Source organism: Aedes aegypti, chromosome 2 (genome assembly GCF_002204515.2).
Source record: "Aedes aegypti strain LVP_AGWG chromosome 2, AaegL5.0 Primary Assembly, whole genome shotgun sequence".
Taxonomy (NCBI): Eukaryota; Metazoa; Arthropoda; class Insecta; order Diptera; family Culicidae; genus Aedes; species Aedes aegypti.
Genome location: NC_035108.1, coordinates 336007451 through 336021549, shown reverse-complemented (window position 1 = coordinate 336021549; position 14099 = coordinate 336007451). Strand labels below are relative to the sequence as shown.

The 14099-nt window shown below is 38.9% G+C and overlaps 1 protein-coding gene across 1 annotated transcript in view; it reads left to right on the top strand.

Annotated features, from left to right (window-relative positions):
- The window catches only part of LOC5574879 (estradiol 17-beta-dehydrogenase 11), an 89821-nt gene extending 75753 nt beyond the window's left edge, over positions 1–14068 (top strand). The window contains exons 3-5 of the mRNA XM_001661639.2: positions 3031–3266; positions 3344–3505; positions 13493–14068. Coding sequence (XP_001661689.1) covers positions 3031–3266; positions 3344–3505; positions 13493–13795 — 701 coding nt within the window. The 3' untranslated portion in view covers positions 13796–14068. The remainder of the gene's footprint in view (positions 1–3030; positions 3267–3343; positions 3506–13492) is intronic.
- Positions 14069–14099: the final 31 nt, after the last annotated feature.

The following is a 14099-nucleotide window of genomic DNA, read 5'->3' as shown; positions in this document are numbered from 1 at the left end:
TAGCTTCTCTTCTGGAGAAGGGTTGGCTCAAAGCTTTGAGCTTTGCTACAAACACAGGCCTGTGTTGAAGATGTTGGTTCATCAGGGGGTCAAATGAACCTTCTTCAATGTTGAGCAATTTATAAAGAATCTGACAGCATTATAAGCAAGGAAACAATAAAATTGCTCAAAGTGTTAATTTTACCTCCCGTTCCCCTATTATCTTTTGCAAGTAGATTTCAATATTGTTTCAATAAATTGATTCAATACTCGGAATCATATCGTTCTGGGCCTTCTCGTTGACGTTTGTCGACCGTTATTTTTAACTGCTATTGATAGAAATGTGTTATAATCATGTTGGAAGATTCAAGTCAGGAAAGGATAGAATTTTGAAAGTTTAATACACGATTTAATTATACCTCTTTTGTTCAAATTAGGTACATAACTTGTGGAAAACTGTATGAGTATCATAAAAAAAGGAATGGGACATACTTTACAAATAAGTTGAGAATAAATTTGGTGATATTCCGTTGAGATGCAGCTGCTTGGAGTAAGCAAGAAACATGTACTGTACTGCCTATAACTGCATATTTGTAACATTCGACAAAAGTAGGCATTGATAAATTGGGATACCAAGTGTGTTTCTATTGCAGTATGGAAGGAAACTAAAATTTCTAAAAATCACTAAAAATTCAAAAGTGATTATTTGAAGCTGAAATTTTGTACAACTCATATCGCATATTAGGTGAATAGTCAGAAAATAATTCTGATAGAAATTTCGTTGCTACTACATTACGAGGCTCATGTATAATCTTAATGTGACTGTTATAAGGTTACAATTGCCAGTGTGACAAAATAGCTTGGTATTTTTTTCGAATTTTCTAGAACAATCTCACAAATTTCAGTAAGTTGATCGAAAGTATTTATCATTTGATGACTCTCCCCAGTATTAACTCGAAATTGTCAAAAATGTCGATTGTGACAAATATGCAGTTATGGGCAGCTGTAGTTGATGATAAATCTGAAAATTTGAGGGAAAATCAACTAAAATGTAAATATGGAATTTTGAGAACTTCAATTTTTGAGGTTTTGTCTGGCCATGCGCCACTGTGCTCCACACAGTGCATAAGCAAGCGCGACACACCTGCTCTAGAAGCCACCTTTTGGCTCTTCATTATACTTACGCTGCCAACCACCACCCATCATCGAAAGAGAAAACAAAAGCGAAATCTCATTATGCAACCGAATCATGTGTGTGTTGTGATGTCGAGCCTACAACAACCCGAACCGTAACCCAAAGTGTGTCCACTATGAAAATGGGTGTAACCGGTTACACTGGAAGAGGCGTCCGTCGTCGGCACGTTTATGCTCAGACGACACGAGATGACACTCAAGGTGCACCTTCTACCTAATCAGTGGCCGTCCGGTCCATCGACTAATCTGAGATCCACAACGGTATGTTGACTCATTCTTTCAACGGCCGAAACGACAATTTTAATTTATTTTTATAGCATTTGAGCGAATTTAACTTTTTAATACGAATAGTAAGAGAGAAAACATTAACGTTTGGATTGGGGATGATTCGAATCTCTTGATGGTGAGATATACATAGTAGTACAAATGAATTTTGAACAGGCGCAGCATATCATTATATGCTGATAATCGCCAGACCATCTGCATTTTCTTCCAAATTGAGTCGATATCGATTCTCAACATATTTCCCAATGATCTTTGAAGAAAACTGCACTAACGAGACAATATGGTTTGTTCGGTAAAAATAAGAAAAAACTGATAATCAATCTTCGAGCTGTTTAGTAGAATACCTATAAGTAGATGAAAAAACCAAATTTAGTACTATACCATTTAATTCCACTAGAGTATGTATCCTTTGACAGATACGCGTATTTCGACCTCAACTGTAAGGCCGTCTTCAGTGTCGTGTACTAGACTCGACTCTTTCTAAATGCGTCATATGTCTCCTAGAGCGCTGGAGGTTCTGGGTGAATTCTATTCCTGGTTCAGTGGCTACCCGAGCAGGAACAAATAACTCCCCAATAACTTATGCATACCATTTTTTGGTATCATACCAAAATTAGGTATTTTTCAGTTGTCAATACCTCAATTTGGTATTGTAATGGTATTGAAAAAAATCTTTAAAACAATTAAAAATACTTCATTGAGGTATTAAACAGCTATTGAGGTTTGCTGGAGGTATTGAACTACAATTGAAAAATTTCATTTTTATATGAAAATCCATCAAGTATTATTGAGGTATTACAATACCTGATCTAGTTATCAGTTTGGTGTTCGTAGAATATGCTTGAGATATTATTTGAGGTATTTTACCTCTTATGCAGGGCTAATTCATACCTCATTTAGGTATTAAGTATTGGAAATTATCTGGTATGGAATACCTCAATTTGGTATTCAGTAGTTATTTTCTTCTGCTCGGGTACGGCACAAAGCAAGCTTATAGCAATCTTATATAATTTTACAAGATGTTTGTCAAGATGAGCAATTTAACGCTGAATTATTTCAAAGAAAACCCTTTTTATTAGAAATATACACTTTTGAAAAGTTGCTACATCTGCATGAGCTCATCACAGCATTTTCAGACATTGTCGTGACTTCCAAAACAAATGTCGCTTCCCTTGGGCACTAACTCCAACTCATTTATCATTTCGTCACACCTTTTTCGCCAACAATCAGGACAGTCATAAACAGTCAACAAGACGTGAATTTGCAACCAGTGTTTGCCAGAGGATTACAATTTGCATAACTCATCTCGAACAAACTGCTACCTTGTCATATCTCAATCAATGCGGACCGAACTGTAGATCACGAAATCCCCATTTTCAGACGAAGACAACGACGCCTTCACGCTGCTACTACGTGACTTTCCACTGAAAAATAAACGTCCGACGCGCAAATTTGCCATAAGCAAACGGCCCATCTGTATGCTCAAGAGACCCTTTTGTCCGTCCTCCAGCTAAATGACTTAACGCAACTAACTAACTTGACGCATTTGTTTGCTCGTTTATCTTCACACAGCACTGAGAGGCACCGCCGACGAACTGGAAGCCGAGGGTTTCTTCTGCCACACCTATCTGGTGGACATCTCCGATCGGGAGCAGGTGTACGAGGTGGCCAAGAAGGTCAAGCAGGAGGTCGGCAACGTGGACATCCTCATCAACAATGCCGGAATCGTCGCCTGCCGGACTCTGTGGGATCTGTCGGACAAAGCCATCGAGAGCACCTACGCCGTGAACATCTTGTCCCACTATTGGGTTAGTACGATGTTTTAATGATTGATTGTTAGACTAATGGAGTATTGTATTGATAACCTTGTTCTCGTACATTTCAGACGACGCGAGCTTTCCTACCGGAAATGATGAACTCCAACAAGGGGCACATCGTAACAGTTGGATCCGTTGCTGGACTGCTCGGAACGTACGGATGTACCGATTACAGTGCCACCAAGTTCGCTTGCGTCGGATTCCACGAGGCGCTTTTTACTGAATTGAGGGTAAGTTGGACGGATTAGGATTGAATAAGAACTCTACAATTCAGCCCAGTCTTGTACAAAACAAAAAAAATTGCAGAATGTCTCTTTTTTGAATATTGCTACCATGAACGAAAGGATATATAAATCTTTGAATTCACTGTAAACTTTATTTGAAGAAAGTGGGTTCAAAAACTATTAGTGAGCAAAATCAATCATCTTTCCGAGTAACAACTCGAAGCAGCCTCTAGTCCTGCCTGATTGATAATGCGAAGAATGCTGCGAATAGTGATCAGTATTTTATTATCTGACTCAGACAGGATATTTTAAACTCCACTACTATAGGATTCAAAACACACTCAAAAAGTCATGTAATTTTACGTCATTTGGAAGCACATAAAAAAAGCATAAATTTATGTCACATCTTAAATACCATAACGACTAATTGTGGAAATGCCGATCATAGTGACATTGTTTCAATTTTACACGGGAGGAACCTCAACGTGTAAAATAACATTCTTTGTACACCACATCTTTTAAAACATATTTTTGTATCATTTTTTCACTTACATCATGTGCCATTCAGTCATAGTGTGAATCAGGTCCACTGCAATTCTCATTATTTTCAGGGGAGAAGGTTCCAAATTACAAAGAAAGGATACCGTCGGCTGTCACAATTTGCAGAAAGCCATTAATTCTCAACATCCCGGGGCAAGCTCGTTCTCGGAAACTAGTCAACCACATGACAACAAGTACAAATAGTTTTCCAGGAACAAGTCATGCTGAATTAGTACCCTACACTCTTAAAAATAATGAAAATCACTCCGAACGTAATTCACATTATGACTGAATGACACATGATGTAAATGATGAAATGAGGTAAAAATGGGTTCTGAAAGATGTATTGAAAGCAAAATGTAATTTTACATTATGAAGGACATGAAAATGATGCCGCAATGATTGACATTTCCCGAATCAGACACCATCATATTTAAAATGTGACACAAATTCTCATCATTTGGCTCGCTTCTTTTTTAGGCATCCAAAAGACGTAAAATCGCATGATTTTTTCGGAGTGTGTAGTACCTACACAGTACCAAAAAATAATGTGATTTACGTCTTTTGGGATGCACATAAAAGAAGCGAGCCGAATGACGTAAATTTGTGTCGAGTTTCAAATGCGTTAGTGTCTGATTCGGCAAATGTCGATCACAGTTCCATCGTTTTCGTGTCCTTTAACATTTAAAATTACATTTTTTGTTCAATACATCTTCAAGGACACGTTTTTGTGCCGTTCCATCACTTACATCATGTGTCATTCAGTCATAACCAGAATTACGTCCAGAGTAATTTTCATTATTTTTAAGAGTGTACCGTGTACTTTGATGGCTACAGCGTAACGTCACGCCATTGCGAGCGTATTGGAAGCTCCATCTTCGTCGGTCTTGGGCGATACTCCTCCAGTTGTCCCGAATGTTCAGAGTTGCCAGGTTCTCTTCCACTGCGTACAGGCAATTCGTGGTCTTATTTTTAGGGGAGTTTTATTTTCACAATTCTTTCTTCAGACATTCGCACTTAGTGAGCAGCCCACTGAGGTCTTGTATTTTACACGCCTAATACCTACTAGCAACGACGGAGGGACGGACCTGGGGTAGTGGTTAGAACTCTCGCCTCTCACGCCGAGGACCTGGGATCGAATCCCATCCCCGACATAGTCACTTATGACGTAAAAAGTTATAGTGACGACTTCCTTCGGAAGGGAAGTAAAGCCGTTGGTCCCGAGATGAACTAGCCCAGGGCTAAAAATCTCGTTAATAAAGTCAAACCAACCAACCTACTAGCAAGGATTGAGAAAATTGAGAGTATTTCTCACTTAACGCCCTCTGTAACAATCATGATCCGCAACACATAATTCATTTCATTTATTTAGTTAACATCTAAACTGATAACACTGAATCAATAATTTCACGCCACTATACTGGGTTCGTGGCCGCATCTCTCCATCCTCGGTTTTGGCCCACGCTCGCCAAATCGATACGCACTTGATCCGCCCACCTAGCTCGCTGCGCTCCTCGACTTCTTGAACCGACCGGATCCAAGGCGAACACCATCTTTGCAGGGTTGCTGTCCGGCATTCTTGCAACATGCCCTGCCCATCGTATCCTTCCAACTTTGGCCAACTTCTGGAAACTAGGTTCACCGTAGAGTTAGGCAAGCTCGTGGTTCATCCTTCGCCGCCACACACCGTTTTCCTGCACACCACCAAAGATCGTCCTAAGCACCCGATGTTCGAAGACTCCAAGTGCGTGCAAGTCCTCCACGAGCAGTGTACACTTTTCATGCTCGTAGAGGACTTCCGGCCTTATGAGCGTTTTGTACATGGTACATTTGGTGCGAGTGTGAATCTATTTTGACCGCAGCTTCTTGTGGAGGCCATAGTAGGCCAGACTTCCACTGATGATGCACCTCCGTATTTGACGGCTAACGTTGTTGTCAGCCGTCAGCAAGGATCCAAGGTAGGATCCCGTAACATTGCTACCTAGGCGGGCCCTGTCGCGCTCGGCCCCACCAGCTAGCATGTACTTTGTCTTGGACGCATTCACCACCAGTCCAACTTTTGCTGCCTCGCGTTTCAGGCGGGTGCCACCTTTTCAATTGTTCGGCCGACAATGTCCATATCATCCGCGAAGCAAACAAATTGATTGGATCGTACCCTGGCTGTTGAGCCTGCCTAACACCTTCTAGCGCAATATTGAACAACAGGCACGAAAGTCCATCACCTTGTCGTAGTCCCCGGCGGGATCCAAACGAACTGGAATGTTCGCCTGAAACCTTCACACAATTTTGCACACCTTCCATCGTCGCTCTTATTAGTCTCGTGAGCTTCTTCCCGGGAGAGCTGTTCTCGTCCATGATTTTCCATAGCTCTTCGCGGTCGATACTATCATATGCCGCCTTGAAATCGATGAAAAGGTGATGCGTTGGGACCTGATATTCACGACATTTTTGGAAGATTTGCCGTACAGTAAAGATCTGGTCCGTTGTCGATCGGCCGTCAACGAAGCCGGTTTGATAACTTCCTTTATGGGTTCAGCTCCGGTACCATCTATAACAACAGCTTTATTGTTCTTATGCTGATGAATGGCTTCCTTAGCCTCCTTAAAATGGGACTGGTTGGTTTCCATCGCACGCAGTACTGACGAAGGCATATCCTCCGTTGTCCCGACCTTCATTGCCTGTGCTCTCATCGTCATTCAGGTGTTCGTGGAAGTGCTGCTTCCACCTTTCGCTCACCTCACGCTCGTCCGTCAAAATGCTCCTATCCTCATCCCTGCATATCTAGGCTCGCGGCACGAAGCCGTTGCGAGATGCGACTTGATGAAAATCGCTAGTTTTCTTTTGTTGTGTTCCTTCGATTGTTCTGAACAAACATGGCAAAAGGGCCAAAGTTTTCTATGCATTTCATTTTCGTTTTTATTGGAAAAAGTAAAATGATGCGTACTTGAATACTTTATATTCAATCAGAACAAAAGGTGCTATTGTGACATTACTTTTGAATAAGCATGAATAGCTTTTCAACGATTTTTTTGTCACATTTGATAAAATGCAAAAATGTGTTTTAATTAATTACGCGCTTTTATCATGTTTGTCTATTGTTTTAGATCGGGGCTAACAGTGACAGTTCGTGATAGCAGAATCTCGGCTTACCATGACGTACATAAATTTCGTATCGGTTTCTCCCTCCCAGGTTGCATCCATTTTGGTGCACTGTTTGTAAGAAACAAAATCGCGCGACACGGTGATCAATTTCACCCTACTGATCAATTTCACCAGAATTTACGGTACCAATCATTGCCGCATAGCTGAATGTGTGATTTTTGGAGGTTCTTCGCTTAAGGTGAAACATCTCGGAATTCAAAGATGGCCGTCACAATGGCCGACTTAACCCCCCCCCCTACTCACGTTTTCAAAGGCACAAAGCTGGAGAAGTAGTTGATCTTCTTGTTTTAAGCTTTCTGTTAGTGCACAAAGCCAAAATAAAAAATGCACTGTTGTTGGATGCTTTCTTCGCGAGATGTGTGCCTTTGAAGTTTTAGTGCAATCTTAGAAGTTGATTCCAAACTGTTTCACCTTAAAACGTTTGTCATTAATAATGGTATCAAATATAATTTTTGAATATTATAATCCAGTATGAACGTACTCTAATAGGGTCCCAAAGCCCTGTCTCAATTTTATTACCAAACGCTTAAGTTTAGGGCAGAAACACATGTTTACTCAATTTTTAAATGATTTTCATTGGTTTAAGTACAAAAAACATTTTTTTTTATGATTTTTGAGATTTTGTCACACCCCTTGGTTTAAACTCGAATTTTGGGTATATTTTGTTTTCCGTGTCTCTTCCGAAATGTCAGATAGGAACAACCCCAGTGTTAAACTATATGCCCTATATTTTTCGAAAAAGTGAATGTCAAACAAGATCACAAGTGTAAAGGTTGATATTTGGAACCATTTTTAAAATTGAAGTTAAAAAATGATATAGCCGTTATTTGAGCGGGAAAACTTGCTAAAGTAGTTGCAAGAACATGCTATTTCGTATTATTGAATAAAAACGAGAATTCATTAAACATTTTAGGACCATGTCATTTTTCGAGTCAATGTTTTATCAATAGAGTGATATGGGCACTAGTGTGGGACAAAATTTAGATTCTCGCTCCAGTCCACTTTTTGGATTGCATTTAGGGCCCATAACAACTGTGCAAAATTTCATCTCGATCGGAGAAACTATATTTTAGCGCCAGCCGTTCAAAGTTTGTATGGGATTTACTATGGGAAAACTTACTTTTGCAAAGAAAAATCGCCAGTGGTCGCCCATTGATCTCTATAAAAATTCTGAACACAGACCTCCTTACGAATTTTTACGATGAAGAATATTGCCGAAGACCGCAAAACAATCTGACACTTGTGAAAAAAGTTATTCAATGAAAACCTATTGGCAACGCGACGTTGATTAACTCGTAAAGGAATAATAACAGTAACAAAATCGGGCAAAATTACTGAATAGTCTATGTTTAATAACTTTTTTCACAAGCATCGGACTGCTTTGCGGTCTTCGGCAATATTGTTTATCGTAGAAATACCTATTGAGATCTGTGTTCAGAATTTTTATAGAGGTCAATGGGCGACCCCTGGCGATTTTTCTTTGCAAATGTAAGTTTTCCCATAGTATTTAAATCCCGTACAAACTTTGAACAGCTGGCGCTAAAATATAGTTTCTCCGAGCGAGCTGAAATTTTGCACAGTTGTTATGGGACCTAAATGCAATCCAAAAAGTGGACTGGAGCGAGAATCTAAATTTTTCATATAACCGTGTCCCAGGCTAATGGGCACCCAATTTTTGGTTGTGAAATTATTTCATATTATCTCATATATTAGGGGCCCAGATAGCCGTAGCGGTAAACGCGCAGCTATTCAGTATGACCATGCTGAGGGTCGTGGGTTCGAATCCCGCTGTTCGAGCATCTGTTCGTGAAGGAAATTTTCTCGATTCCTAGTGCATAGAGCATCTTCGTACCTACATGATATACACATGCAAAAATGGTCAATCGGCAGAGAAAGCTCTCAGTTAATAACTGTGGAAGTGCTCATAAGAACACTAATCTGGAAAGCAGGCTTTGTCCCAGTTGGGACGTAATTCCAGAAAGAAGAAGAAGATCTGAAAATTCATTGGTTTGTAAAACATAAACCGTATTCATAATTTGTGTGTTTCTTTTCATTTAAATTAAATTTACTTTCTTAGCTGCCTTCAATGCACTAGACAGCATATTCATTTGCTTCAAACTGACTTGCAGAAAAATAATTTATAATAGAGATCGCAGTAAGCCGCGCTATCAATCAGTCGCAAAATTCCTCCTGTCACGTATTTTCACTCTGTAATTTTAGCGTTTCCATGGTCACCTAAATAACACGGCACCGCTCAAACGTCAAATAGTGAACTCGTGCATAGGTCCATTGTAATTCTATTAAAAATTTGTAAACATATTGAAACGTCTTTGTAGTAAATATGCAGGGAAAAAAGATCAACGATACCAATCTGAAGAAAAAGAAATTGAAAAAAGAAAAAGTGTTTCTCAACGGTCAAGATTTGTGAAATCGTAGCCTTCGCGAGATAAAGAAGAGCATTGTTCGAGTTGGGTTTCTTTTGCATTTTGTTAGCTGAAAAAAGGTAGCTTCGGCAGCTACAATGGATGAACTTCCCATGAAGACATGCTCTGACATTCGGTGATAACTTTCCTTTTATCATTCTACTTTATTGCATTTGAAGGTGTCAGTTGTATTATTTGTAAAACCATTCCTTTTCATTATTCCGCACTTCAGTTCGTTTCATGCTTATGATAACAAAAATTTGCATCATGGTAATGTTTCATTTATTCAATCATAAACCAAACTATGGATGGTATGGAAGTGTCAACATAAGCCCTCATTCCTGTTTTAAAAATTTTGAGCTGCATGAGCATGTACCTACTTTTATATATTTGTCGCAATAAACAAAAAATAACCTTTGAAATTAAATTGACATTAAAATTGTCGACGCACAGATAGATAATTTTTTTTCATATTGAAGCTACATGAATCGCATCACTTATCAAGGTGAATCCTGATCATGTAGCTTTTGAACCCTCCCACTAACAATACTCCTTCCTGTGCAACTACGGAGATGCAGAGGTGATCTCGGTCTCTAGTAGCAATAGACGTCACTCTATCATTCCTTTCCTTCCCCGATGACCGTAAGGACGTGGACGATTGGAGTTCTTGAAATTGTACATTGAAGATGTATGCTACTCCCAAGCTTCATCTGTTGGTTCCCTGTACAATTTTGAATATTCCGGTTAATCACGGAGTAGCAACTACGAATTGCCCGGTCAGCAATGCTTCTGCTTATGCTTTATTTAAATTGAATTTACTTTCTTAACTGCCTTCAATGCACTAGACAGCATATTCATTTGAAGCAAACTGACTTGCTGAAAAATAATTTAAAACAAGTCAAAATAGTTTCAGATATTCCTCCAAAAATAATAAAAATAATCCCGGTAATCCCGGTAAAAAAAACTTTTCTCAAATAATCCTCAAATAATAAAGTGATACTTGTTCCTTTTTGTCAGGTTATCCGTTCACCTCGAGAATTCCTCTAATAAATCCAGTGCGAAATAGGAAAAGAAAGTAAGATCGTTCCAAGGGATATCCATAAGAAATTTGTAAAATATATGAGCCTTATTTGATCATTGACAGATTTTGTCAGCTTCCTATCTATCATCAGTATGTGAAGTAGGATTTTTGATTGGTATCTGTCGTTTTCAGAGACCTTCTGGATAAATTTACAACGAATTCTTTCCACGGCTATGGCTTCAAAAAGGGCCATTTGCGAATTTCTTAAAGTATTCTAACAATATGCTTGAATTATTATTGAAAGATTTTCGTTGATTTCTGGTAAAATGTTTTGAGGATAACGTTGTAAACAATAACCCCAACCTTTAAATAAATCCTGGGAATATTTTTGACGAAAAGCTGGCAGGGTTTTTTGTAGGAATGTTCTTAAGTAGCGAGGCTTGTCTTATTCTCTTTCGATTCACTTTGGCAGGGGCTTTTATTATCGCTACTGGACTTATATTTTGCAATAATAGCATCTTATAGCCAAAAAAAACAATATCCCAGTGAATCTTGAAGGTTCTACAATAATTCTGTACCTATTCATCCTGCACGTATTTGGTTGAATTTGGCAAGATCCTCTATGAGAGTTCCTTAATCAAACACTTGGAGACACCTGGTTCAATGATCAGTGCAATAACTGTAATTGATTACAGGCATGATGTTTATGTGTGTTTGCCAGGTAGGGTAACGGTCGTATTTTGGACCCCTAAGGAAGTGATTTTAGTTTTGTGTCCAATTAATTATTTGCACAGCGCAACCAAGTCAAAGAACATGTCAAAATGTAGAGAAAAACTTCCGCTACGAGATAAAAATGCCCACACGGTCATGTAGGATCCAAAAAACATCGAAAATAATTGAATTGTGAAGCACTGTATTTCATTATTTTGGACACACCAATACATTTTGGACCCTCAAAGTATATATTTTGGACCCCCGTTTTTTTTTTCGTTTGGCGACAAAGTCCATGACACTGGATGTATAATATGCTTGCCCATAGTCTAATCAATCGATAGACAATGGAAAACCGAACAAATTCTACGCTTTTTGTTCAGAAATTTGAAAAAAGTTTTTGTTTACATTTGAGAAATTCCTGACGGCTTCAATTTCTGTGTGTAACGTGTTGTAACGGTTGCATGGATGTACCGATTAAATTAAATTAATTTCAGATAAAATAAACACATTTGCTTTGTACAAATGGTTGATGCAAGTGCGGAATAGTCCTATCTTTCCAAATGGCATGCAAATTGAGTTGGTCTTTAGATTTAAACTGGGGAAATTGCAGGAAAATGGCCAAGGGGGTCCAAAATATATTGGTTACCCAATTTAACAGATATCATTCTAAGATCTTTGACAGATTAGGGTAACCAATATATTTTGGACCCCTATATATTTTGGACCCGTTGTCCATTTTCCTGCAATTTTCCCAGTTTAAGGTGAAGATGAATCGAAGCCAAACCTTAAATTTTCAAGAGCACAAATCTGGAGAACGGAACACCCGTTTGAGCTGAAAACTTAATCGATTGGTCACCACCAGCGAGTGACCAATCGATTAAGTTTTCAGCTTGAACGGTTGTTTAGTTCTCCAGATCCGTGCTTTTAAAAATTTGAGGTTTGGCTTCGATTCATCTTCACCTTAAATCTAAAGACCAACTAAATTTGCATGCCATTTGGAAAGATAGGACTATTCCGCACTTGCATCAACCATTTGTACAAAGCAAATGTGTTTATTTTATCTGAAATTAATTTAATTTAATTGGTGCATCCATGCAACCGTTACAACACGTTACACACAGAAATTGAAGCCGTCAGAAATTTCTCAAATGTAAACAAAAACTTTTTTCAAATTTCTGAACAAAAAGCGTAGAATTTGTTCGGTTTTCCATTGTCTATCGATTGATTAGACTATGGGCAAGCATATTATACATCCAGTGTCATGGACTTTGTCGCCAAACGAAAAAAAACCGGGGGTCCAAAATATATACTTTAAGGGTCCAAAATGTATTGGTGTGTCCAAAATAATGAAAAACAGTGCTTCCCAATTCAATTATTTTCGATGATTTTTGGATCCTACATGACCGTATGGGCATTTTTATCTCGCAGAGGAAGTTTTTCTCTACATTTTGACATGTTCTTTGACTTGGTTACGCTGTGCAAATAATTAATTGGACACAAAACTAAAATCACTTTCTTAGGGGGTCCAAAATACGACCGTTACCCTAGTGCTTGATCCGTTAAATCTATTACACATTGAAGATGCTACTGATCCTGAGTAGCGTTTGTCGGGTCCCTATGTTCTTGCTATGTGGAAGGGCAATCATGGTCATCCTATCATTCTAAGATCTTTGACAGGTTTTCATGAACATTGATTACAAGAATATCCTTTATTAGGTGTCCGCGAGTTGTTTATAGGATTTCTAAGGGGGAGCTTCAAAAAGGTTGAGAACTACTGCATCAATTCATGTCAAAACTAAGTCAAGATGCTTCAATCTTAACAATAGGCCTAGCTATGCCCTAACCTAAAACAAAATCGAACAAACTTTTCCTTTCTTTTTGTTTCATGGAAGTTGAACCGAAACAATATTCGTGTCAAAAAAACAACAACAAATGGCTTTAACTTTTGTAAATCTCATCGATTTCTATATTTTTTGGAGTGCAAGTTTCTTGCTTGAATACTCGAACCCCCAATTTTTTTTATATTTGATTTGAATTTGATTTTACCCCATCTTACTCTAACGTTTTCACAACTAACTTACCTAAATGACTCCTCAACTATGCTCATATTCGGATTCTCTCTTCTCCTTGTAGACCCATGGCTACGACAACATCCACCTGACGTTGGTCTGCCCGTACTACATCAACACCGGAATGTTTGCCGGCTGCAAACCGCGGCTGTTGCCCATGCTCGAACCCAAACACGTTGCCGACAGTATGGTCAAGTCTATCCTGAAGAACGAAGTTAACTGCACCCTGCCGGACAGCGTACGTGTCTTCTTGCCCCTGAAATGCCTCCTGCCGGCCAAGGTCTGCTGGGAGATGATGAGCCGCATCATGAAGGGACCCCAGACGATGATGGGATTCCGCGGACGGGGTAAGGCCACTGCTGGCTAAGGGGGGAACGATGGGGACTTTGTTCTTTCCCTAAATAAATTATTACCTATGGCTGCTACTTAAAGATTCGCGGGATTCTTCGGCTCGAACGCAGACGAAGATGCTCAAAGTTTTATTTCGATTTTTTTATAAAATTATTTATAATATCGACTCAAAAAGAAGATTTTTTCTAGTAATACAGAGTTTTATCTTTTATGCAGAAGAAACAATCTAAAATATTATTTACCGACATTCTAGAGAGTAAGGCGTACTGTAACTACTTTAAAATTTAAAGTAATTTCAAATAAACGAAAATTAATTTCTA